Source organism: Prosopis cineraria, unplaced genomic scaffold (assembly GCF_029017545.1).
Source record: "Prosopis cineraria cultivar Desert tree isolate PC_DT_omini unplaced genomic scaffold, ASM2901754v1 PC15, whole genome shotgun sequence".
Lineage (NCBI taxonomy): Eukaryota > Viridiplantae > Streptophyta > Magnoliopsida > Fabales > Fabaceae > Prosopis > Prosopis cineraria.
The window spans coordinates 4,274,748-4,302,088 of NW_026555346.1; the positions used below are offsets into that span (position 1 = coordinate 4,274,748).

The 27,341-nt window shown below is 31.1% G+C and overlaps 3 protein-coding genes across 4 annotated transcripts; 1 reads left to right on the forward strand and 2 right to left on the reverse strand.

Annotated features, from left to right (window-relative positions):
* The first annotated feature begins 3,551 nt into the window (after positions 1-3,551).
* On the forward strand, positions 3,552-5,555 carry LOC129294705 (protein CutA, chloroplastic-like). 2 transcript variants are annotated; one of them, XM_054933164.1, is made up of 6 exons: positions 3,552-3,815; positions 3,966-4,081; positions 4,392-4,454; positions 4,616-4,647; positions 4,855-4,949; positions 5,214-5,555. In XM_054933164.1, exons 1-6 carry the CDS (start codon positions 3,616-3,618, stop codon positions 5,293-5,295), a joined length of 588 nt encoding a protein of 195 aa, XP_054789139.1. In that variant the 5' UTR covers positions 3,552-3,615; the 3' UTR covers positions 5,296-5,555. The 2 variants fall into 2 exon arrangements, with proteins under 2 accessions (XP_054789139.1, XP_054789140.1); XM_054933165.1 differs by having other exon boundaries at positions 3,552-3,779.
* A 413-nt stretch (positions 5,556-5,968) lies between these two features.
* Positions 5,969-8,425, reverse strand: LOC129294667 (14-3-3-like protein B). The gene is made up of 4 exons (XM_054933122.1): positions 7,739-8,425; positions 7,169-7,291; positions 6,451-6,567; positions 5,969-6,329 (listed from the first exon to the last, which is right to left on the reverse strand). Exons 1-4 carry the CDS (start codon positions 8,231-8,233, stop codon positions 6,312-6,314), a joined length of 753 nt encoding a protein of 250 aa, XP_054789097.1. The 5' UTR covers positions 8,234-8,425; the 3' UTR covers positions 5,969-6,311.
* A 9,059-nt stretch (positions 8,426-17,484) lies between these two features.
* LOC129294461 (uncharacterized) lies at positions 17,485-20,074 on the reverse strand. The gene is made up of 5 exons (XM_054932854.1): positions 19,704-20,074; positions 19,463-19,540; positions 19,268-19,343; positions 17,916-17,989; positions 17,485-17,809 (listed from the first exon to the last, which is right to left on the reverse strand). Exons 1-5 carry the CDS (start codon positions 19,803-19,805, stop codon positions 17,738-17,740), a joined length of 402 nt encoding a protein of 133 aa, XP_054788829.1. The 5' UTR covers positions 19,806-20,074; the 3' UTR covers positions 17,485-17,737.
* Positions 20,075-27,341: the final 7,267 nt, after the last annotated feature.

A 27,341-nucleotide genomic window follows, 5' to 3' on the forward strand; every position in this document is an offset into this window, starting at 1 on the left:
TGGTTATAAGTATAAATTAATTATGATAGAAAGAAAAATGAAAAAAAAAAATGAAAGAGTCATGCTGTTTAAAAAATAAAGTCATTAAAAATAATAACATATAATATTTTATTTAATCGAATGGTTGTAATTTTATTCAACAAGACATAGATGACATGGCGGATGAGATTCATACAATAATTTCTCGCTAACTCATGCTTGAGGGTGTTCACAAATTTAGTTTGGTTCAGTTTTGAAAAAAATACCAAACCAAACCAATCAACTCACTATAACTTGAGACCTACCTGGTTTTTTCTCTAACTGACTTAGCTCGGTTTTTTAACAATTTGATTGGGTCTAGTTTAGATTTAAAAATTTTTATGACATATTTTCCATGATGATCAATATATATTCATCTTCACCTTCACTAATAATTTTTAACTATTAATTACTATTTGTGATGCAAAAATATCTTAAGCATAAAATAATATTTTAATAATTAATTAGCATATTTAACTATTAAAATCAAAATATTATATTTAAAATACTTGATTATGAAATTAAAAAAGGTACCATAAACATTTATAGGTAACATTTAGCTAATTGTGATTTATTTTTATCAATGATTTACAAATGATTAAACTTGTGGGAGAGAAAAAAAAACTTATCTAAATGTATAAATATATATATATATATATATATAAATACATAATAAATATAATAAAAATTTGTCTGGTCTAGTTTATGTTTTCAGAAGTAAAAACCTTAACAAAACCAAACCAATCCAATCCAATTTTGTCCAAAAAATAAATAAACCAAACCTCATTTATAATTATTTTTTTATTTCTTTGTGTTTGTTAGATCTAGCTTGATTTGGCATAATTAATTTGGATTGTTTTCAACATCCTTTCATGCCCTTGCTAACATGAAATCCTCATTACTAATTGTTAAGCTATTCAAGTGTGAGTAAACTTGAAACGATGTGAGAAATTCTATATTAGGTAAAGATAGGTTTCATAACTAATATATAATAAGAAAAAAAGATTCATAAATTTGAGCCTCGATGTTTTGAGTTCAGATATGATATTCTTTCGCTACTCTTGCTTGTTTTTCCACTTTCCCTTTCCACGTCAAATAAATTTAAATTTAATAATTAATATAAAGTAAAAAGGAAGAACCCAAAGAAAAAAGTTTAAAAAGTTGAGAATATATAACGAGTTAAAGTCATGTGAAAATGATTTTAATGACTCATGTGTTAATAATGACATCTTTATACATAAGATTTCAATTATAGTGTTTTGATTCTTCTATGGAGAAAGTTATTCTTGGTAGAAATGTCTCATTTAATAAAAATGCATTACTTCTTCTTCTTTTTTTTAGAAGAAATCTTTTGTTTTCTTGTTAGGTTGTCCAAGCATAAGTTAGTTTAAAATGATGTGAAAAGTCTCATATTAAATAAAACGAGCATAAAACTTAATATAAAATAAAGAGAAATAATTCATAAATTTGAATCTTAAGATCTTAAGTCAAGATGTGACATTATTCCATTAAATTTTTTCATTTATTCTCTCCCCCCATTCTTGAGTGATAACTCCCCATTCTCAACTTAGTATCTAGGTCATCTTTGATGTAGGGAGTTTGAAAATTTACCCTTAGAAAGGGGATTGTTTAATTGTTTAAGTGTGAATGGATTTAATATGATATAGTAAAATCTACATAAAATGAAATTGTACTTAATAATTAATATATAATAAAAAGAAACGATCCATGAACTTGAGATTTGATGTTTTAAGTTAAAATGTAGTAATTTTTTTTTTTTTTGCTATTCTTGTTTAATTCTCTTCTCTTTCCATTCTCATGTGGTAGCTTTCCATTTCTAACATCAATAGATTTAACCATTTACTCCTTTAAACAGGAAAACAAAAAATCAACGATGTTATATCAACGTGGGATTTTTGTTCAAACATTTTGTTAGCAGGATGTAATATTCTACCTTGCAAAAAAAAAAAAAAGGAATTGTTCTCTCCTTCTCAATCATTAACTTCTATCCAATTCCTTGAGGTAGAGTTTGAATTAGTAGGTTTATATTTGAATTATTGATTTAAAATCACACATTTCAAAATTTCATATTTAAAATTCATATATTTTAATTCTTTTAATTTTGTATTTTCAGACAAAAAATTGAAAATTGAAAGAGATGTGTTTACCTTTTTTTTTCAATTGATGTGAGACAAGCACAAGATACAAGAAAAGAAATGTGAGTCATAGAGACATCAATGATAAAAATACAAAAACAGCAAAATGTTTAAAGTGACTTAAATTTCAAATGACTAGAGTACATAAAAAAGTTGAAATAAAAAAAAATTATAATGTGAAATTGATTCCATATAATCTTATATATCCAAATGAGGGATTTGATTCAAGTTCAAATTCAAATTCAAATCCATCCCAATCTTAACACGCAATAAAAGTAATTTTTAATTTTTTTTTTATCCAAACACTTGTTGGCTAAGAAACCTTTGTGTTAGATGAACAATAATTTTTTTTTATAAAAGATGGAATGGCAAAGTGACTCCAAAATTATAAATTTAGGAGTATCTGAAATCTTAAACTTATTCTTATTGTAATATTTTCTTTTAAATTTTGAAAACATTGTAATATGACCTCTGTCATTAATAAAAGTTAACCTCAACAATTAATTAACAAGTAAATGATACAAAAAGATATAAAAATTACAAAAAATGACAAATGAAGTTTTAGTCCTTATAAAAATTACAAAAAATGACAAATGAAGTTTTAGTCCTTTTATGTAATTTTGGGTTATTGTATGTAATTTTTGAGTAATTTTCTATAATTTCCTATCATTTTTTGGTAATTTTTAAGATTTTGTTGTTAACTAACCATCAAAATTAATTTTGTCAACAATAAAGACAACATTGTACATTTTTAAAAGTTGAGGAAAATACTCAACTAAAAATGAGTTTGAGGATTTAAATGCCTCCGAACCTATAATTTAAAAAATTAATTAATTGTGTTAAAAAAAAGACAAATGTAATTGTTCACACAATGACCCGAACCCTCATTTTCATTCAGATACCATAATCATCAAAATTAAATTAAACGCATCAGCAGCAATTGCCTCTCCGAGCCCCCTGTATGAAAGATAATTAACAAAAGTTTGAACAATCACAGAAAAATTGAAAAAGTTTTCACTTTTCAACACAACACTAAAGAGTGAAGGGTAACACAGGTGGCACGTCCATGAGCTGAACATGCAAGTTTGGAAATTAATCTTTTTAACTTTATACAAAATTTTAATTTAATTATTTAAATTTATAAATTATATTTTATGCCAATATTACTATTAAAAAAATTAATTTTAATATATTAATATTTGATAATATTTCATTAATATTTAAAAATTTAATATAGCATTTTTATAATGAAATTAATTGTGTTATGATTGAAAAATTAAATATATATTTTATAAAATGAGGAAGTTAAAATAAAATTTTGGATAAAGTTAAAAGAAGTAAATTTATACTTCATCCTAAAGTAAAGGAAGAGGAGGGGATCACGCAAGGGAAGCCGACGAGCGACGAGGGTATATCTCTGACGCTATTCTCAATTCCCAAAATGGCTTCCACGCTCTTTTATTCCACCCTCGCTACTCCCACCAGAGCTTCCTTCGTCTTCGCATCTTCGCTGCGTCGGCATCGCCGTCTTCCTCTGCTTGGCGCGTTCTGCATCTTCAGCTTCGGCATCTCTTCCCCTCTGCATTCCTCCGCCTCCAAAACGGGGTGTGCTCAATCTCTCCCCATTTTCCCTTTCTTACAGTACGACGCTATCCCTCTTTTTCATCCATTCTCTCCGTTTCCCCACCTAATTCTTCTTGTTCTCAGAGATCCCAATTACCTAGCTTGTTTCTGGTTATTTTATCATTCCTTTGTTTTGATTCTCGGCGCGACTGTTTCCTTCCTTTTCAGATTAAGGTTCCGTGGGCACTCCGCTGCCACTAGCGTTGGTACCAAGGCGATGGAAGAAAAAACCGCTACTGTTCCCAGCATTGTTGTCTATGTCACTGTTCCCAGCAAAGACGCAGGTTCGAGCATTGTCTTTGTTTTCCTTGTTGGGGCTATTGCAGGAGAGAAATGGATCATTCCGGTTTGCACAATTGATTCGTTGAGATTGTGTGTTACATGTCATTTGGCTGCTGGTCCATCAAGAATTGGGCTGACGTAGTATTAAGGGTTGAAGATATTAAAAACACAGGGAAATCATGTTATTTATCGTAATCATAAATATAATACCCTGCCGTTCTTGTCTAATATGTGCATGGCAGATACTAATGGATTTGTATTTTTTATGGCTTTCTACGCTCCAAGTTTTGATATACTCACATGACTCTGCAGGCAAGAAGCTGGCCGAAAGCATCGTGAGAGAGAGACTTGCAGCTTGTGTAAATAGGGTTCCGGGTATGGAATGAGCTTTCTTCATGAGATTTGTAATAACCTCTGCTGTGTTAGTTAGTTTCGAGGAGATGTTTGAGTTGGAAACTCGGCATTAGTCAGCTAAATATCAATATTACATGTTCCAATCTGAATTTTATAACCCATGTGAATTATGTCTAATGCAGGTGTCGAATCAGTGTATGAATGGAAAGGAGAGGTATGATTAAGAACTTCATTTTCCGTATTGACTTGAGAATGCTGGCGTGTCTAAAGCTCCCCAGGAGGAACTTTCTATCTATCATTACGTATTCCAATTTTCTTGCGTTCATTACCGTCCTTATTGGCAAGTGGTGAAAAGAATGCAAAATTTAATTGAAAGTGTGGTGTGGCTTGTCAATGTCAGCTGTGTGTTGCAAATTGACAGATCCAAGCTGATTCGGAGGAACTTCTTATAATCAAGACCAGGGAGTCTCTTTTGGAAGCACTGACGGAGCATGTCAAAGCAAACCACGAATATGAGTAAGGCCGACGCTTCTGATCAATTACCATTCATCAAAATTTCAAATTTAGGTTGTAAAGTTTGATTGGGACATTGTATCTAAATCCTGAAAGAAAACTTGAAGAGCTCTCGAATAGAGTGGAACTAAATGTAAAACAGGTCGATATTCTTGTGTGTTAGTAAACTGGCATAAAATCCACGTTGAAATTAACTTGATAGTAAAACAGTAATGCTTTGAATTGGTACTGATTTTTTTTTTTTTTTGTCTTTTGTCTCTTCCTCAGAGTGCCAGAAGTGATCTCTCTACCCATCACCGGGGGCAATCTTAAATACCTAGAATGGATTAAAGACAGTACAAGGGAGTGACTGCCAAATTTAGCCATAGGTTTGTCGATTTGATCACAGGAGCCACCCTTGTCTGCAAAAATAAGCTAGCATGTTTCACCAAAAGAAGAAGAAGAAAGAAATAAAGGTTCGCATGTCGTCCGTTCAACTTTGTGATGAGAATTGAGCACTGTCAATTTATGATAAGGTGGGATCGATGTACTATACGGAATACTGCTGGTTGTTACTAGTCTCTAGACTGAATGTTTTATTATGAGTAGACATTTCGTGATTTCACGTCAGGTATGTTTTTGTCGATTCATCTGCTTTTATTAAGCACCATGCTCCGCCTGAAATGGCATCCCAATTCCCAAGTCAAGTTGGTTGCACGCATCCCAATTCCCAAGTCAAGTTGATCGCGTTCACACCCCCCATCCACCCACCCAAAAAAAAAAAAAAAAAAAATGAAGCCTGGTGCTTCACACTTTCATCTTATTAGATCTTCCTTGTCAACATGCATTTGTGCTGCCTGGCCGCACTAGGTCATTCGAATACCGCATTTGCATGCGACGGCGGCAACTACCCAACGTACCAAACACATTATCACGCCATTATTATTAACATAATAAAAATTATAGAAGTGTCTGCGACCATCTCAAATTCTTCATAACTAGAGGGGATTTTCTGTACTTCTAAGTTTTATTGCGGAAAACAATCTCACTCGGTGAGAGGATTAGTTAACATGGCCTTTTGCTTAATTTCTTTTTCACGAGAATTTGTCTTTGATGTCGTACTCTAAATTTGGATCATAAAATGTCGAGGGAAAAATAAGACTGCATCAAATTACACTTAAAGGGCCCCCCCGCTGCACACTGCCCTCCTCAAATGATTTTAGAAATGAAGCACAAGTATTATATTGTCTGAAATCTGAACAGAAAGAAAAACATCATATTGCTTGTCACATGCAAGGGAAGTTCCTAATCAAGCACCGAGAAATGACAATCAGAGCCCACCTCCTACAGATGAAGAATCGGACCCGCCATTCCCTACAATGGATGTCAGTGCTCGTCCGGTTCCTGCACGATGCCGAATACAGTTAGTTAATCAAACTGCTTGATAAGGACAAAAAAATCCAAGCCTTGTCAACGTGAAAAGGACGGGAAGGGAAGAAGTGGGGTGAGTTCTATAGTTAGTTACCTGAGGATCAGTAGTCCAGAGGTTAAGGTTGTCTCTCAAAAGTTGCATGATAATTGTGCTGTCTTTATAGTTCTCTTCTCCCAGAGTATCCAGTTCACTCATTGCTTCTTCAAAAGCCTTTCAAAAATGAAAACCAGCAAGAGCTTAGTAGATTGTCGAATTAAGCGTCTATTCCTGATTTTATGTTTATGTCCTCAGAAGCAAAGCATAAAAGGGAAATAAAGAGAAGGATAGATTCGTTTACCTAAAAAAAGAGAGAAGGATGGAACCTAAGGAAGTGGGGACTAATGTCACAATTATAGGTTTAAATTTAGCATAATTGCATTCTACACATTAACACCACGTTTTCCCCCTCTGTGGAAAGTGGAATAATCTTCCCTATCTGATTTATAGATTAAAAAAAAAATTATGACAAAATAGCCGTTCCAATGAACTAACTTGCACCTAACTGGAATTCAAAGAACGGTCAACAGGCTTCGTGGGCAGAATTCTTAGCAGGAATAGAAGATTGCATTTAATGTAGCGTAGTTTTAACAGAACACAACGTTATTAAGGAAACAAACTGCCAAAGCAAGTCAACAAAAGGAATCTACTGTCTTTACACCCTGATCCACATAAGACGGACAGACTCAAGGAGTATGGACGTGTTTCATGAGGAAAATTCCATTTAAAAGTAAAAAAATACCATGATATCAGACTGAAGATGAAGCATATATACCTGGTTAGCCATCTTATATGCTTTCCGATATTGACGGAGAATTTCGTAGTGGAATACCGAGAAGTTGAGTGCCAGAGCCAACCTTACGGGATGAATGGTAGGTAGATCCGCATTAGCAATCTCCTGGGAGGTACAAATTATCAGCAAGGCCAAAGTTGGAACACAGGGGTTCCCTGCTAGATATAAAGGAACTAGAGGTGCTAACTACAAAATCCCAGTCTCCATTTATTTTCAAAGTTGGGAATTAAAATATCTACTCCGCCTTCAGTTAAAAATCCATCTACTTAAATAATCAGAACTATAATAGACTAAGCAACAGAAATATCATGTGGGCCCAATTACATTAATTGTGACAGTAACATAAAGTCCCAGTTAGTTAAAAACAAAAAGTAAAGCAGCAACAAAGAAGCTCTGGAATCCGAATCTTCAGGCTTCGGATGGCTTTGCTCGATCAACGCCCAACCACTTAATGAACCAAATTTATGAAGTGACGCAATAATAATGCTTTTAACGTCGGTTTGTTCCAAACTGAAAGTAGCATCTCCAGAGGTAACTAGAGAGAATGATTACCTGCGCAGCCTTGTAAGCTGACATAGTAGCGTCAGCAGCAGCCTTCCCTTCCTCCCCAAGCCTGAACTCGGCCATATACCTATTATAATCTCCTTTCATTTTCAAATAGAAGACCTTCGACTCACTAGTAGTAGCGGAGGGAATCAGGTTGGAATCCAACAGCTCCAAGATACTGTCACCCACGTTGGACAGCTCGGACTCGACCTTGGATCTAAAACTCTTGACAAGAGGAACAAGGTCGTCGTTCTTGCGAGCCTCCTCCTTCTGTTCGATGGTGTAGAGGGCCCGCCAGGAGCTTCGGAGGGAGCCAGTGAGATTCTTGTAGGCGACAGAGACGAGATTCCGCTCCACGTCGGTGAGCTCGGAGGAAGGAGTTGAACTCAGGACAGCCTTCCGTATGAACGTGATCATCTCCTCAAATCTGTCGGCCTGCTCGGCCCACTTAGCCAAGGACACATATTGACCTCTGGTTAAGTTTTCCGGCGCAAACGCCATTTTCCCGCCCGTTCGAGAGGGAGAGAGAGGATGCAAATCGGGGTGCAGAGAGCTGTATATGGTCTACAGAGAGAGTGGAGTGAGAATCTTTGAAGGCGTGATTTGGCCGAAGGAATGATTTCGCCTGGTGAGAACCACTGTCTTCTTTATTCGATAGCCTCTCTCTTCTTCCTTTTAAAGTCCAAAGATGGTTGATTCACAAGTTCACAGGTTCGATGGAACCAACGACATTATAATTATATAAATAATAATCAAGATTCAAGAGTGTGCGACCGATTGGTGTTGAAGATTCAATTTCGTTTACAATTAAAATATATAAATTGATCCAACTGAACTGAACTGAATTGGTTAGGAGATCTCAAACTAAGTTAACCTCCTCTGTTAGTTAAGATTATGTTGTAATGACATTCGTTAAAAGGCAGAAGCCTGAAACCTGTGGTGATCAATGAGGCAAGTCAAGTCCTTCTATTTTCTTATTATATACAATTTAGTGAAGAGGCAAATGTGCATGAGTGACGTGACGTGTTCGCTAAATGAGTAATTCAACATTTCACAAAAAATATATACCAAATTGGTCCTGCCCTTTCTTTTTTTTTTCTTTTTTCTTTTTCTTCTTCTTCCTTTTTTTTTTTTTTTCACTTCGGTCTTAGTCCCATCCAAGCAGTTTGAAGTTTTTTTTTTTGGGACAAAAAACTGTTTTAAGTTTTGACCAAATGAATTGGACTATATTTATCGGGTCTGTTTAGTTAAGTTTTTTTTTTATCCAATTGTTGTCTCGTCTATTTGTCAATTATTATTTTTACAATAACGTATTATTTTGTTTTTAATGCGTATCAAGACTGAGACTAATCGAACCAGCATTCACTTCAGTGTCAATAACAGTCTATTAAATTGATACGTAAAAAGTTAAAAACTAACTCGACAATTATGCTTGAACTTGAAATTCATGACTTTTCAAAAATAATTATTCATACAGAAAATTACAAGAAACTCGTTATATTGCCATTTGTGATGGTTATTACTTACTATTGTTTATGTTATAGTTGTTTTGCTGGCGTTTATTTAACTTGAAAAGTGTGTGAATCGCGATAAAATTGAGGTAACTTTGAATCCAAAGTTGGCATAAAAGAATTCACTAGTACTTGTGAAATATGTCAATTTCTCCTCATAAATCGAGGCCATTTTTTTAATCTGAATATTTGGTTTTTTTTTTGCCACTTTTATTTTAATCTTTGATTACGGGTACCCTTAATTAGTTTGATTGTCAGTACACTTTTTGATTAAACTTGATCACCTCCCTCAACACATCATTGAAAAAACAATAAAAGAATCTAATCGTATATGAAATTAACAATCCATAATTATACTTTTTATCCTGTTTTTGGTTATTTCCAAATAAAATATTTGCATTTATTAAAGAATCTATCCCTTCCATTAAAAAATATAAGATATTTTTGATAAGTTGAATGTTAACAAATGTAAAAAAATTTTAGTATTTCAAAGCGTAGCTAATACTATTTTTAAATACCCTTAATAAATAAAGTATTTTATATTTATTTTTAAATAAAATATCTTATTAAGTGATAATAAATATATAAATATAGTATAAGTTTGATGACATTTAACTAATTTGTTGAAATGATATTTAATTAAAAATATTTTTTAATGAAAATAGTAAATTAGTTTGCTGATGGACGAGTGAATCATGCCTGGTATCAGCTTTAAATTTTTCTGTCCTGATTATGTAATTTGATTTTGTTTTGGAAGAATGATAGATATGTAGGTCTTAAAGTAAACAATTAATTCAAAGTTAGTTTCAAAATGTCAAGCTTTAAAAATTTACAAATTAGGCTGTCATTTTTAAAATTTTATTATGATAAATTTACAACTTATGTTCCAAATATTAATAGAAAAAATAAATTTATCTATTCTTCATCTATGTTAAAATTTAAAAAATAAGTTATAAATTAATCACAACTAAATTATAATATTGAAAATTGAACTTGTAAATTTTTAAAATTTTAAACTATAAACTAACTTTAAATTAATTTGTCCCCATGGGGCTCATATGTCATTTTCCCTTTTGTTTTCACTCTACGTCCAATTTTTGGGGCTAAAAATCGATTATTTAAAAAAATTACCCAAACAGCCGCTCAGTTGGGGAATCGATTTTGTGGAAAAAATCAATTTTTTCCATAAGCCATGAGAATCAGCTTCTGCGTTCGAATTTTACAAAAATCATGTGGAAAAATTACAAGAAAGACCTAAGAAAAAAATTAAAAGAAAGATACAAAATTTAATAAAAAAAAAACTAAACTCTTGTCTCTTTTATTTTTTTTCTAATAAAATTCAAACTTTGAATCCTCAATAAAATTATTAGCATAAGTTTCTATCAATCACCATCCTCTACTTAACATTTATTATAAAACTAATTTAAATGAAATATTAATTGGTAGAAGAAAATTAATTTAATTTAATTTAAAAATTTAGAGTCATTTCAGAAATTATTGTAAAGGTCCACAATGAGAAAGAGAGATTTTACATCATCTGTCACATCACTACATTTTTTATGTTGTTAAAATTTTTAGATAGTGTTTAACATTTTTGTTAAATATGATTCATATTTGTGATGTCATTAAAAATTAACTTATATATTATTATTTTCATTAGTTATTGTAAAGTTGATATTTAGTATTTAAGAATTAAATTTTTTTATTAAATTTATTTGAATTAAGATATATTAAGTTATTTATTTTTATAAATTAAAATTGTTAATATTAATATAACTTAAATTTTTATAATTAATCTGATATAGATTTATCAATAATTTAATTTTTTAAAATAATTTCCTTTATGATAATTTATACAACTAAAATTAATTTTGAATAAATTATTTAAATATTTTTAATTCTATTAAAATTAATTTTAAAATAATAGTATCCAAATAAATTGTGTTATAATATAATGAATTATAATTAAAATTAATTATTTAATTAATTATTTTTATAATTTATTATAACCGACTGAAATCCAAGCGACACTAAATCCAATTTGATCTGATTTTCTGTTACCACTCCACCCGTCTTAAGGTTATTCTCCAGGCTTGTAATTAAGGACTTTTGATCTAAATGCGTTTATCAAGTTTTGACTTGTCAAACAGCATTTAATTATTGATATTTGCAACGTTAATGTTGATCTGACGGTATCCAAGTGATGTCCAGAGAATCAGTCCACAATCTACAGGCAATTTTAATTTTTACGTGACCTTGTTAGTTGGCACTTGGCAGAGCGTGAGTTTCCCAAAGCTTCTCTTGATGCCCGTCTTATCTTGTCATCTATAATAAATTGTTCTATTAAATCAACAGTATAAAATATTTTTTTTATTTTAAATTATAAAACATTTTAAAATAAAATTTTAAATATTAATAAAATTTATTAAATACACATTACAGCCTTTTTTTTAAAATAAAAATATAAATTTTTTAAAATATTTTTTATTTAATATTTCATTAATAAAAAAATATTAAAAAGAGAGAATATAAAAAAAGAGTAATATTAAAAATGTATAATTAATGAAACTTTATTTTTATTAAATTTTTTTATATTTTAAGATAATGAATTTTTTTTTAAAAATATCTTATAATTTAAAATTGAGAAAGTATAAAATTCTTGACAAACCATGTTAATTCACATATCCATACGGTATATTTTTTTTAAGATTTTCGAGAAAACATACTCAATTTAAGTCAAACATTCAACTTGTCATGGAAACAAAGTTGGGAAAATAGCTAGAAAATATTTTTTTTGAAAAGAAAATTGCTTCCAAGGAACAAGGCAAATTGAAAAATGAAATTGAATATAATGTTTCTAAGACAATCTATGCAATTAACTAAAATGCCCTTCTATGCTAATTAAATTTTTTTAAAAAAATGCATAAAATCCAGCTGCCAAAGCTCAAGCTGGAGCTGATGAAGGACCATCAAAAAAGGTTAGTACCCCTTGATTTCATTTAATTATCAAATATTATATAAAAACTCGACAACTAGAAATAACATAAATGTCAATACTTATACCCTTATATCCTAAGCCTTACCCTTGCATTTCAAGCCTATCATTGCCTTGTACCTTATACTCCGTGCCTATATTTTTGCATTCTAAGCCTATAAGTTTGCACACAAAATATATACCCTTGCAATCAAAATCTATACCCTTGTACTTTGTACCCTAAACCTACACCCTTGCATCCCAAGTTTATAAGCTTAGACATGAAGCCTATCACTTTATATCTTACACCTAAAGCCTAAGACTAGAAAATAGGATACATAAAGGAAGATGAAGCTCAATAAAAGTGTTCCAAACATATTTGAGTGAAGATAAAAGAATAACACAGTTTATGATATAAGAACTGAAACTACAATTCAAGTATAGCATCTTGTTTTGTTTTTCGCCTACATACATGATCTAATATAAATTTATTTATCATTCATAACATGTCCAATTACCAATCACATCAAAGGTCCCTCATCTTCTACATCCACTATAACACTTAAAAGTCATGGGCAATACAATAAGTAAACATTCAAACCAAAACTCACTCTCTTTATAATAATCAGTGAATTATCATCAACCAGTTTTGCCACAGACATACCACTTTTCTTTAGCTTGTGCATGTTGGCAATGCCTTGTAAGCATCCCATTAAGGATTTCACATCACCTGTCTCAAGAATCAACCCTCAATGCTTGCTTCTGGGACCTCTTTTTATCAAAAGATTTTAACAACGTCAAGAAAGAAGAAAGAATTCACTCAGGTTATAAGTAACCTGAATAAGGCACCAAGAGAAATCAAGTACTAGAATTACTATCCTTAATTATTATTCAGTGACAAGCTTTTGGACTTCTCAATTGAATAACCTCCAAGACATTAAAACAGGACATGGCTTTTTATACAGAGTGCCGTTCTTGTGAAACATGTCTTGCTAGACGAACAGCCATGAAACACAGAAAAATCATTGCAAAAGATGACTTATTCACAAACAAATAACCATGGCATATTTTTTCACCTGTAATCTTCAAAAAGAAGCAACTGAAGCAATGAACGAAAGAACAAGCTTCAGCAGGCCTTCCTGCAAGTTCCGTTTTGATCCTTTAGACCAGTGGCATGTTCACCGAACCTATTCTACCAGCAATAGTCTCCTTGTAGTGGTATGACGCAAGACCTTGGAGAGCTCTAAGGCACTTGCTAACCACATCTCCATCCTGAAAAATTGGCAAGGATACAATATTAACTACATATTAAAAGGGCAAGTAGAATTTACGATGCTCGAATAAATTACTTTGAATGAAAAAGCAACATGGCACAATTCTGGTGAAATTATTCAATTCTTTTGCCTTTTTTAAAATTTAAGAAATTTATTAAGGAAATAAATGCTTAAATTAGTAACAAGTTCTCTGAGCTTGGAGTTTTTTTTTTTTTTTTGGGGGGGGGGGTTTTATCTAAAGCTTATATAAGAAAATTTGACCATGTCTTTGGAACATAGACTTGTGAGGAGTTGAAGAAGGGCACGCAAATCTTTATATTTCTCTGTTTTAGCCTCACGGAGTAAGCTGCTTGAACGACTTATCAATATCTGAAAAATATGCAAAAATAGACTTGAGGGATAACAAAAGTAGGAAATAACAACAAACAGTGAATTACTAAGACTCTGAAAAATCTATAGTGAAAGTAATTATTCATTGACTTTGTATGGTACAATAGCGTGATAATATTAGATAAGTGGAATAAAAAAAATAAAGGTAAAGCAGGGCCCAAATACGAACAAAATGTGATTGTATACCATATTCCCCATGCCAAACTGTTCACGTGTATTTATTGACTTTTAATTCCACACCTAATAAGACCCAGAAGACACTAAATGCTATAAATTCAGTATGGAAGCTATATTGAACTATGAATCTGAGTACTACTAAGTTTTCAAATGAAACTTGAAAATTAATGAGAGAAGGACAGGTTGTAAAAGAAGGCGGCATGAATTTGTCGTTCCTAACTTCCCGTTCTCAAGATTTGTAGATGGATTGAAATGGATTTACACTCTCGTAATCCCCAGAATGATGAAGAACTTAAGATGGCACAAATCCTTTGGCAAAAATTTAAAATAAATCGTGTATGTATGAGTCTTACGAATGGGCTAACACTATTAATAACTTATAAAGAGTGCAACTTATTAAACGTGATATATCTTGTGGAACAGAACTTTTAAGAGCTGAATGCACACTGACTGATTTGGGGAAGGAAACCACAAAGAAACCTCTTCAGCCCTTTAAACTATGAAAAAGAACGCACCGTGTCCAATGCCAGATTCTAAATTTCAAAATTTTCCTTCTAACCAAGTGTATACCCGTCTAAGAACCAACGTAAATCATTAAAGAAACTCACAGACCGCTAGGTGAAGGCTTATGAATCGTTTTATAATAATCTCTAACATTTCTTTGGGTGGTTTTGGTGTGGATGATAGAATGAGTTCTGTTTTAAAACTTTCTTATAGGATCAATTAAGAGAAGAACTTGAGTTGGACCCAAACTTGCTTGCTGTTTTGCTGATGGGGGGTGGTGAAGGCATGGGTCCGATAAAGAAAACTGCAAAGGCTCTGATCTTCCTAGCTCAAAATCAAAAGACAAAACAAAGGATGTGAACCTGTAACAAGTAGAACTTTAAAAAAAAATACTGCAAGGTCTATTTCAAATTTATGAATCAATGGAGGCTCCTTGACAGCTCTTTCAAACTTAGATCGGCTACAAAGTTCCAGCTTAGGGATATATATTTGGCTCCTGGACAAACAAGAGATAGTGTAGGAAGCAAATCTTGCAGAAAAAGAGAGGAAATCTTCACCGAAAATTGCCTCTCACATTGTCAAAAATCACTTCTCTCTCATCGAAAATCACCCTCCACAATTGCGAATGCATGGTCGCACAGCACAATCATGGTCACGCACACTCGCATGCTAAGAGACAAAGGGTCCAAGTCGCAACTCGCTTCTTACATTGAAAATCGTCCCGTCTGAATTGCTTAGATTGTTAGATGAAATCTCACAAAGAGGCATTTTGGTTAATTGCTTAAATTGTTTTATGAATTATATTCTCTTTAGTCTTTCAATTTGGCTTGATTCTTGAGAGTAATTTCCCTTCTAAAAAAGGAATTTTCTAACAATTTTTCCACTAAAGTAATCCTTTGATATCAATTCATAAGATATTTTGTACATGACTATATGTCTCAAAATATAAAATATTTTAATTAAAAATAAAATTTTATTAATTATGCTTATTTCAATGTTACATTTTTCTCATTATATTTTCTCTCTCTATTTGTTTCAGAAATAATATTGTATTAAATAAAAGATATTTATAGAAATTTATATTTATGTTTTAAAAAAATTAATATTATAAAGTATATTTAATAAATTTTATTATTAATTTCATTATAAAATATGATAAAATATAATTATTAATTTATATAATTTTATTAAATTATAAATTACAAAAACCTAAGCGACAAATGTGATCCAATCTTATAAAAACTATAAGAATTCAGGGTATCAACTGATGTCTGCAACATAGAAAAATGTGCATGATCTTCAGGGCCAAAATGAAGGCTGAGAAGGCAAGAATAAGGTTACATGGATTGTCTTGGGAAAATTCGTTGAAGAGACATGGGGATAGTGAAAGGAACAAAGTTTTAATGACATTGGCCAAAAGTCCACAATTATCATGAAACATGGAAATTTTAAAATTACGCCAATGCATCAAAGATGTTTGAAAATAGGGGTGTTCATGGGATGGGATGAAACCGAGACACTCCCGTCTCGTGTCCCGTCCCAAAAAAAAAATTGGGACTGAATTTTAGTCTCGTGTCCTGTCCCCGTCCCATTAAGAGTCAGGACGGGACCGGGACAAGATCGGGAAGTCTCGTCGTCCCGATAAATGAAATAATATCAAAAAAAGATCTGGGTAATAACGTTCATTAAAATTTTAAATCATATAATTTATTAAGTTTAAAATCAAAACAACACAAGCACATAAATAACAATAATTTAAAATTAGTTATTGAATTATATTAATCACAACTACATATTATAATAATAAATATAAGTGATCTTTATGCTATAAGATTAGCAACAACAGACAAGTCAAACACAACATCAAATCATTGTTCTTCTACTTTAATGAAGATGTACTAAGCTAATTACTCTTCTAAAAATAAGCAAGAAATATGTTATAAATAAAAGTTATTAAATAGATAGATATAAAAATAAATCATATTAATATAATTAATATATTATAAAGAAAGATATCGTCATGTTTACTCCATGCCATTAAAATTATCAATATAAAAAAACTTTAGTTTTGAATAAGAATTGCAAGTATTAAAATTATAATTGATATAATTAATATAAGTATAAATTATATTAATATAATTAATATACTTAAAATAAAAAATAATATACATAATATTCGAGACGGGACGGGACGGGACGTCCCGATAGTAACCCCGTGTCCCGTCCCGTCACGAACCCCTTTCCTGTCCTGTCCCATAAAGTCCTGTTCTGATTATTTTCGGGCTGAAACAAGACTCATCCCGATATGATTGAAACGATACCAGGCCAGTCGGGATAGGTCCAGACTGAACACTCCTATTTGAAAGATTTAGTTTCGTGGAATGATGATACATTCGTGTTGAGATCAGTGACAACTTCAAAATTTTTGTTTTAAATAGGTAAAATTATCTATGAAAAAATGTAAAAATTACTGGTAGCACCCCATATTTGTATAAAATTTTAGTTATAACCCCCAACATTGAAATGAAATTTTAAACATGGCCCCCATGACCCATGTGATGAATTCCGAATTCACCCCCCACTTTGAGATTACGAACTTATTACCATGCAATCAAAAATTACAAGACCCCTATATTATGATAGAGCAATTCGACAGCATGCACGTATATATATATTGTGTGTGTGTGTGTGTGTGTGAAATGCTATAAAATTAAAATTCTGGGCGTGTTTTTGCAGGAACCATTAAGTTAAAATTCCGAGCAAGTGTTGTATATAAACCAGTGAACATATGCATGAATCAGGAGAACAGCTTGTCTTGCCCATATTCCGAGTTCATCTTTCTAGGCAACTGCCGACTGTTCTCATTAATTGAAAATGCCATCCCGTGATTGTTAGGGTTTAACTGGTTTAATGGCAGAAAAGCAGAGTGAATTCAGATATCCATTAACAAACTAAGCCACAAGAAAGAAACACATCCATTTGACAGCAGGTAAAGTGACCCTTAAATGTTGTGGCAACCAATTCGTATCTACTTTTTTTATACAGAAGCATGAAATAAGCCCTCCTAGTACATCAAAAGCATGTCTCCTTCATTCCCGAGCATGGCATGCAGAGACAGGTACCCAAAAAAATTGTCCCAGATGCATTGGGAGGATTTCCATGCTGTTAATTTGGCTTACCAGATGAATTGCTTCATCCCAAGGCCATTACACGTCAATATAAGGCTCTTGTAACGATTAAGATAATCCTGCAGCAAATAATAAAGAAAAAAATCATTCTAAAATATTTTCTTTTGGTAACTAATCCATTTTCTACAATCATAGTTCATGACAGATAACGATGGAAGCCCTTACCATGAGATTGCAATCGTAGACATAAAACATCCCGTTTTTGTCATACTCTCTCCTTTTGGCAGGATCACTCAAGACTGTTCAGTAAAGCAAAAGATATGTTATTCTTATCATTTGAGATAAGCTCATGTTCTTGCTTCACAGTTTTGTCCACCTTAACAGGCAGAAGCAAGAGAAAGAAAAGGTAGAAAATCGTTAAAATCTTCAGTATAATTTCAAAATACTTAGCCATATTTATTGAACAGCTAATCTAATCCTTTCACGACTGGCTGCATCAACCACATTTTATATTCTTGAAGCCTTCACATAGACTCGCCTTCCTCATTGATCATATGCCCATCAGTCTTTAAGTGATTTAGTACTGATCAAATCCGAAGGGAATGTGTATTTCAGCCAATGATGAATCTAGAAAAAGGTAAAGATCCTGTTTCCTAGCACGCTAGCTCTTTCAAAATGGAAATAATTTCCACTCATCATGTATAAATTCTCGCTCCCTCACCCCCCTCCTACGTCCAACAATGGCTTCAAGAATCACTAGAATCGCATAACAATTACCACAGTACCATTGTTTGTTATAACATAAATGTCAATAATCTTGACAAGCTAATAATGAGGTAGTAAAGTGGAATGCAGAACTGCATTAAGTAGATTCAAACTAGTTCTCACAGGCGCGTGCACGTGCACACACACAAGGTTATGACCAGCACAGAAAAAATAAAGGAAAATGTTTAGGTTGGGGTGGTGCCCGGGGGAATCCTCCTCTCCAACTGAAATTAAGGAGAGCTAATTTGGCATCATTGTTCAGCCAAAGACCTTACAGTAATAAACATCCAGAAATAAGAGGATTTATTGATTATTAATTATTAATCAAACTCTTTGAGTATGATAATGAACTAAACCTAACAAAAAGGAAAAGAAGGCAGCCATGTCAAGAACATGTGAAAGGGTATATAATGAATAGAATCAAACTGATTAGACTTTTGGTCCCAAGCTTTCGTGAAGACAGTCTATTGACAGGGGGAGCAATAACTCCAACAAGTTCATTGTCCAAGTAAGAAAAGCATTTATGTTGAAGATTTGAGACATATCACCAAGTTTATAGGCCTATTTCAGATTCCACTTAAGAAGCTAATCAATTTTTCATTTACATCCACCAGTCGCTATCCAATCATCGTAATTCATGAATCATGAGTAACATTGAGACATCACCAGCTGCCCAAGTTAGATAGGAGCAGGGCCATATGTGCGAATAACCCTAAAATTTTAGGGCATAAGTAGCTAGTTACCCATATCATTAATAGAAAGGGATTTTTTTTTTTTGGGGGGGGGGGGGGGGGGAGGTTTGGTTTGCTGACCCTGATAAGCCTCGTTTATCTCTTGGAATCGTGAGGTTGCGGCATCTTGGTCTTTCTGCTTGTCCGGATGCCATTTCTGTGTCCACAGAAGCAGAGAAATGTTAGCCCTCAGCTCCTCGGTGAAAACCAGCACTCAGCACGAAATCCAACAAATAAAACGATAGAGGTTAGAAATTGCTGGACCAGCTAACACACCAGAGCTAGACGGATGTAATTAGAACGAATAGCGTCGTCCGTAGAATCATAATCCACCTCCAGAATCTTATAATAATCCTGTGAAATACAACTCACAATTTCAGGACAGTAGCATCAGAAACACGCATCAGCCAACTAAAACTAAAGGAAAGCAATCCTTAACACGAAATCAATTTTCAAAACGCATGACCTTTCAAAATTACAAAAACGGGGGTCGGAGCTTGAAATGTTCCAGATTTACCTTGGGCTTGGACAGAGCAGAGAAGAAATCGAAGTTGAGATAGGAATCTTTGTCGGGTTGGTCACCTTCAGGGATATTGTTGTCCCACTCATGCCACGTCATGTTGAATTTCGAAAGCAGGAAAAGAAAGGCTTACGTGCTTTCAGACTGAATGTAAACTTCAACCTCAACCCTGGGTTTAGGCATATGAAAATCGAGGGATAATCCGGTCAGGATTGGGGGTCCTGCCTTTCCCTTCGTATCTGTGTCTATCGGCGTGCCGCGTTCGTCTAAAATGTGCCGCGATACTCGTCTTCGTTCAGCAACAACCTTCTGTCTGGAAAATTCTTTATATTAAAGAAGGAACGAGTCAAGTTCCACCAGTAATATTACCCAGAGAAATTACATGAAACGAGTAAAGGCTAAAGGGCTCGTTTGAGAACTGGAAAACAGTCTGTTTCCCAAAACAAAACAAAACAAAATGAAGAAATTTATTTAATGGTATGTTTTTAAAATATCTTTTGAAGAGTAAAAAAGAAAAAAAATATATATATATATATATATATTATTAGATAAAATTAAAAAAAACGGAACCATGTTTTAGATATTTTAAACTTATTATTTTAGAGATTGAGAAAGAATGCAAACGGCAAGGCATCTATTTTTTTAATTTTCAAAACATATTTTATAAAATACTAATCATAATAATAAAATAAAAATATTTTTAAACAAGCCTTGAAATAAGATATTTTTAACAGATAGTATTGATTGATGATGTGATTTACGTGGGATATTGTGTGCCCTAATTTGCTATACATTGGTGACCTGAAAAACAACATCTGCGTTGATATACAATAATTTTCATAATGAAATTTCAAGTTTTAGCATAATTAAACATGCTTTATCGTGAATTATACAAAATTTAAAAGATAAGTTATGTATTTTCAATATTAAAAGATAAGTTTTACCTTTTTTATTTAATGTTTCAAAAATCAATATATAAAATGAAATTTATAATAACAAATTATGTTATTTATAAGTGGAATTTTTTTCAGCAGAACGAATTTTAAACTTGGGGAGGAAGCCAAGGGATACATTTCCTCTCCCTCCCTCTCTTTTGTCACACAATAGTCAAGCCCCTAAAAATGGTGACCAGAAAAATACAAGGGCCATAGATTTGGGAAAACAAACAAGATTGCCATTGTCTTTTCTGGGGTTTAAAAAGATCGTCAGTATTTAAGAAAAAAAATACTGAAAAATGGCTGTCCAGAGATTGCAAAGGTTTGGCAATATAGCTGGAAAAATGAGTCGAGCAAGCGGTTTAAATCATTTAACCCCCAATTTTGATGAGTGGCAGATTGAGTTAAAAGAATTAGTCTATTTTTAAAAATAGGCTGGTTTATTTTAAAAAAATAATTTATTTTTTACTTATAAATTTACAATAATAACAATATTTTTTAATTTATAATTTGTGACTTTTAAATATGTTCTTTACATTTGAAAGATAGTGTCAGTATTTCTTATAAATTGCAAATAAAATTTTATTATAGTTTATAAATTGATTATTTATTAGTTTTTATAAAAATATGTTAAATATATATTATTTATTAATCTCATGAGATTCATTGATTAAAATTACAAAAAATAATTCATTAAAATAATAATATGAGCTTATATTTAATTTTTTTAGTAAAAAAGATAATACATCTAGACAAGAAGATAATTAATAATAAAAATCTAGAAATTGTTTTTAATATTGTGGCTTCATTTTTCTATTTAATTCTCAATCCATAAAAATCTAATATAAATAATATCAAAATTACATTTAAATTTTTTGTGATACTAAAAATATTTTTAATTCTAATTCCTTTTCTTTTGTCAATTTCATACTTGTTTCCATCATTCAAATTTATTTTTAGTTAGAGTCAATAATTCAGGTAAATTGAGCTTATTTGGATCAGATTTAAAATATTTTATCCTTTTTAAAAAGCTCATATAGTCAAATTCAACCCTAACACCTTCAGGCTTCGGACTTATTCAAGTCGGCTTAAATACTTAAAAGTTTTTAAAAATATTTTTCTTTATTGTTTGAAGTTTGAACCAATTTTAATTTTTAAATAATTCTATTAAGTATAAAATATTATTTTAAATTTAAAAGAATAGAGTAAAAAATAATAAATTATTAAATTTATATTAAAGTAGCTCTATTATTATATTATATATAATTTATTCATAAATGATTCCTTCATTTATAAATTAACCTTTTTGTTGTTTAAATATTGATCTTATCATTATCATATATAAATAGTTTATATATTGTAATTGAATTATATTATTTTAATTATGATTAAATTAATCTAGTTAGACTACTAATTTAAAATTATTATTTTAATTAGTTCAAAATTTTTATTCATTTTAAGTAAATTGTATTTTACATTTTTAAAAATTTGAGAAAAATAGCTATCATTATACTATATAAAGAAGTAATTTAATTATGAGTAAAATAATTTTTTTAAATTTTTATATTATTTAACCTTACATAAAAGGATTTTTTACTCTAACTTATTCTTAATTTTTAACTAATTTTAACATGAATGATAACCAAATAATTATTCAAGAACATTGTTCTATTTATTATATTTATTTAGTAGTAGATTCAGAAACTCATACATGCTCGAATTTTATTTTTAAAATTATTTTTAATTTCAATTTAAAATTAATAATCTTATTTTATAAAAATATAATTTTTTTTGCATACATAAATGATGCATATGACTTAAAAAATTTTTAAAGGATCTTAAAATATAAAAATTAATATTAAAATACATTTTAAATATTATTTTGAGATATTTAATCAATTAAAATATGAAAATATAAATAATTTTTAAATAGCTATAATAATGCAATCAAATATATAGTATTTTATATAAAATGACATAGAACTTACAAATTAATTAATATTTATTATATTTTATATTTATTTTAAACATTTTATTTTGTTATCCGGGCAAGCCTAAACCTGATCTGGCTTGATCTGAATTAAAAAAAATTAAGGTCAAGTTGCTATTTTGGAGTACAAAATGATAATTAAGGTTTAAAAGGGTTGGCCATTTTAAACTATTTTATGATTTTTTATTTAAATTTTAATATTAAAAATTAAATATCACACTAATTTTAAAACTATAACCTCATTTTACGATAATGAAGAGATGATATATGAAATTTTTAGTATATTTGCCAATGAAACTCCATAAGGAGAATGATAAAATTATATTAATGTTGGTGACAATAAAAATCATCAAATTTACTTGATGATACTAACAAAGTCTAGTTATTATAGATGTTAATTTTGTGATGTTGATGTTTTTTATTAAACTTAAATTTATCACCGTGTGTATTAATTTAAATTTGGTTTTTTAAGCTTAATGTTATGTGCAAACTGTAATAACTTTTTTGTGCTTTTTGATATATTTTTTAAAATTTTTAAATTAAAAAATGGGAAAAAGATAGGATTGAGGCCTTGAAGGCCAAGTTTAGGCGAACTAAAATGAAGACCCAAGATATAATTGAGCTTAACAAGGCTAGCTTGTTTAGGCCTCAATGCTTCAAGGATCAACTCTACTTGACAGCACTACGAAGTAGCCAAATGTCACATTCTTCATTTGAAAATTAGATAACCTGCCCGCGCATAGGGACACACTGGATAGAAAAATATGAGAAAGCGCCTGCTCGGATACAAAAGATAATCAATTATTTTGGGTAAAACCATGGTTTGGATGAAAAATACCCAAACATTCACATTGCCCATAATCAATCAATTGGCTATTGACCACGTCTCAGTATAAGTTGGGGAAAGGAGCTTCTCAAATTCAATTATACTACTGTGACATTGCTCCTTCATAACTTGTGTGCCATCCTCCTAATTTCTCATGAGATTTAAAGTTCTCTAGTTTCTTTGATAGTATTATTGCTAGCTTGACTAATAAAAGTGACCGATGATCAATAACGTACTATGTCTCTACCATGATGGAAATTGATGAACAGAGAGAGTATAAGTTAAATAATATATTTTACTTGTTAAATAAAATTTAACAAATGTAATAATACTACACACAATCGTTCCCCATGAACAGTAAAAGTATCAGACATGTCAGAAATATTGAATCTCAAAATATAACAAAAGGATTCTCGAGCTCCCTTATTATAGTTTGTTTGGATGTAAAGAGGCAAAGAAGTCAGAAGACAAGTATTTGATTAATAGAATGTGCAGGATACAAGGTCGTAAAAGTTACAAAACTAAAAATGATGCTAAAAACTTTCTGAAAATATAGAGTAAAATGCTAAAAGTATTAATGCATGTCAATAATTGATTGTTTGGTGGAATCCATTCTTCATGCGACCTTCTCTTGCTTCTATAGTGATTCAGTTGAGATAACTGTCCTCGCAAAATTCAGAGTCCATTCGCGAAATATCAAGGATTTAATAACTCGGGCTGTGAGATTTGTGGCATGATGTCCCATATTCCCTTGATGATCTCGTACGTCTATCATGAATCTTAAAGGTTAAGTTAAGCTCATGCGTGGCATGTTTTTCTTATTTACAGCATGTAATTGCCAGCTTGTGTTCACGTAATATCCGTAGACAAGAGTTATGATTTTGTGAGATTCAGAACTTGTTGAAATTGTGGGGTCATGTGAAGTAACAGTGTTGATAATAGTTTCAAGACTCAAGAAATTCAAAGACTTAAGCTGACTTAATCAAATTATTTCATCATGACGCGAACCGCGCTTATTATTATTGAATCTCTTGCCTGGCCTAATACTTCATTCACTTGGCCCATTTTTTGCTATAACCATTGTGTCATTTTGAATAGGCATCGTTTTAAATTTAGCCTAAACAACAACTTTATGAATATTTTGCTTTTCAAACTTTCCTTTATGATAACTTAAACAATCAAAATTGACTTTAACCAAATCATTCAAACATTTTCAATTCTATCAAAATCAATTTAAAAAAAATTCAAATATAATCACATTATAACACATTCAATTATAATCAAAGTTAATTATATTAATTAATTTCTCCACGATCAATTATATCTAATTAAAATTCAAACATATCTAAAAACCGTTCCGAAAAATAACACGGGCACACAATGCTAGCTGGACAAATCATTCCATATCATCAATTACATTCAAACTCGAGCCATGTGCGAATGATCGTTAATTCATTTGAAGCCAACAATTTCAATTAAATTATTTAAAGTTAATACTTTATCACTAGACATATGAAAGTAATCATGGCATGAAATATGTCTGCTGCATTTTTTGATTCAAGAAAACTGATAATTGAATTTGAAAACTGAATTCTGATAGCTTAAAGTACCATCAATAGATGAAATTCATTTATTATAATAGTTCTCATTCTGATCTGTCAGGGCATTATGAAATTTAAATGAGGTTGTCCCTCTTAAGTCTTACTATTACGTGTATATTGTATGCTGGCCAACTTGTACATATTTTTTTACTGTTAAGCATTCAATTATGTTACTGTGAGTCTAATAATTCTTAAACTCAGTGATTACTTTCTCCGTTTCTATATATAAAAAATTTTTAAAATTTTTTTTGCCCCTAAATAAAAGAAATTATTAACATTTTTTAATGAATAGATCATTACACTTTTATTAAATTGGAAAAAAAAAGAAAAGTACTCTCATTAATTTTTTCTGAAAAAAGATATTCATTTTTTAGTTATAATAATTAGAGATAAAATTAGAATGTTGTTATACTTTTAATTAAATAATTAACTTTTATTAATTTATGTGATTTAATTAAAAATATTTTATATATAAAGATGGAAGGAGTGTAATAGGATCAATAGATTTTAAAATTTATTTTGGTTCAAGAAGACAAGCACATCCTTTTCAGGTAAAATGCCAAAAATGGCATTGTCAATATTTTTAAATTAATTTCACTCCTTTCTATATTATTTGAATTGTGTTAGAGATGTTTGAATACAAATTAATGCTGATAGAGTTGCTGATTTTTTTCAGTCGAAAAAACGCTAGCTGACGTTGCAATGAATGAGACATGATTAGATAGCGAAGGTAAAATTCTTTCAACTCCATTACAAAAGTGTTGGCAAGAATCTGACTGCATGATTGAAGGAGTTCTTGGGGTTTGACTTCCCCCAAAAATACTCATCATGAAGAACACAAAAAATAATGCAGGATGACACTGCATATTTGAAGGAATTCCTGAAAGAAGACTCTGATAAAAAAGACTCAAAATGCTGAATACAAAATATGATGCAGTCTAACACTGCACATGCAAAATATAAAGCAGTAGAAATGCTTAGAATTAAAAAAACCAAGACCATAAACTTATTTAGTAATAATGCTCTTCTCTACTCCTACTGCTTGATGACTCTTGGATTCTTGGTGGAGCTGAAAGTTAGTGTACACATTTCACCTATACTTGTCAAATCTAGAGTAGTCTTTGGCAAACATAGAATTCCTTCTCTTGCTATTCTTTTCAGGAGCAGAAAATGACTCTGGTTTAACAGAAGAGGTGAAAACAGAAGCCTGTGTTGAATTCGTTTCATAAAGATAAATCAAATCGGAGTTCCCATACTGATATATTGGGTTAAAGTACTTATTCTAGCATATGAGAGATTAAATTAACACATACCTGTGGTTTGATCACATCAAGGGCAGGATCCTTTGAAACCACAATGAGCAATAATTTTGTAAGACAAATGAATGATGATAAAATATTGTTGGATATATAAAATATGAAGATCACATAATGATACTTGTGCCTTGGAGTATGTAAACTTCTCCAGCATTTTTGGGTCCTCATTGCATTGAGACACACCAATAGAAGATGTTTTTTGACGAATGCTTGACTCATCAATCTTGATTCTCATGTCCATCTCTCTTCTAGCAAGAATATGAAGTGTTATAGGGAAAGATCCTTTCCTTGAATTCTGGAAAAAAAAAAATATAGTATACAACATGAATCCTGTATGAATTGATAGTATCATCAACTTGTCAACCTGACTGATGAAGGATCATTTCTGATTAAATGATTCTGCAAACCTAAGGAAGCAACTCTTGAGTAGTAGTTTCTAACAATTGCAAGCAATACGGTTAAGGGGGAAAAAAAATAGAAGTCCTGCCACTGGAATACATAATAGTGTAGTGGACCTTGAATCTGTTCACAAAGGGCAGGCTCAATAATTGCAATGGATAATATCACCTGATGATAATCGAGTAATAGTAGTTTAGTGTGCAAAAACATAGATGAGACAAAAAATGCATCAGTAAGCTCAAGCTTAACATTTAAAATGTAAGCAAAAGGAGTTCATAGAATTAAGTTCTCCTATGGCAGGATGCTTCGTGATCTGGTCCTCAATAACACGCCTCCTCTTTAAGCTATTTTAAGATTTCCGGATATCTGGGAGTCCACATAATTACAGGAGAAGAATACGTGAAAAAAGGAACATAGAGGATTCAATAAATAAGATAACATTAAACGTGAAAATAACTTTTGTGGCCGTCATATACATATATCTCAAGATAAGATAGACACTTGATCAAATATGAACACAAAATGAATCAATTGGAAAAGATCACACATGATACCTCTGCGTCGTAGA

Coding starts and splice junctions, on each gene's coding strand:
- LOC129294667 (XM_054933122.1), bottom strand. CDS start 8,233: ATGGCGTTTGCGCCGGAAAACTTAACCAGAGGTCAATATGTGTCCTTG. Junction 7,292..7,738: donor CAGCTTACAAGGCTGCGCAG/GTAATCATTCTC, acceptor TGTACCTCCCAG/GAGATTGCTAATGCGGATCT. Junction 6,568..7,168: donor CATATAAGATGGCTAACCAG/GTATATATGCTT, acceptor CATTTTTGAAAG/GCTTTTGAAGAAGCAATGAG.
- LOC129294705 (XM_054933164.1), top strand. CDS start 3,616: ATGGCTTCCACGCTCTTTTATTCCACCCTCGCTACTCCCACCAGAGCT. Junction 4,082..4,391: donor TGTTCCCAGCAAAGACGCAG/GTTCGAGCATTG, acceptor ATGACTCTGCAG/GCAAGAAGCTGGCCGAAAGC. Junction 4,648..4,854: donor TGTATGAATGGAAAGGAGAG/GTATGATTAAGA, acceptor GCAAATTGACAG/ATCCAAGCTGATTCGGAGGA.
- LOC129294461 (XM_054932854.1), bottom strand. CDS start 19,805: ATGACGTGGCATGAGTGGGACAACAATATCCCTGAAGGTGACCAACCC. Junction 19,541..19,703: donor CTGCTCTGTCCAAGCCCAAG/GTAAATCTGGAA, acceptor TGTATTTCACAG/GATTATTATAAGATTCTGGA. Junction 19,344..19,462: donor ATTACATCCGTCTAGCTCTG/GTGTGTTAGCTG, acceptor CTGTGGACACAG/AAATGGCATCCGGACAAGCA.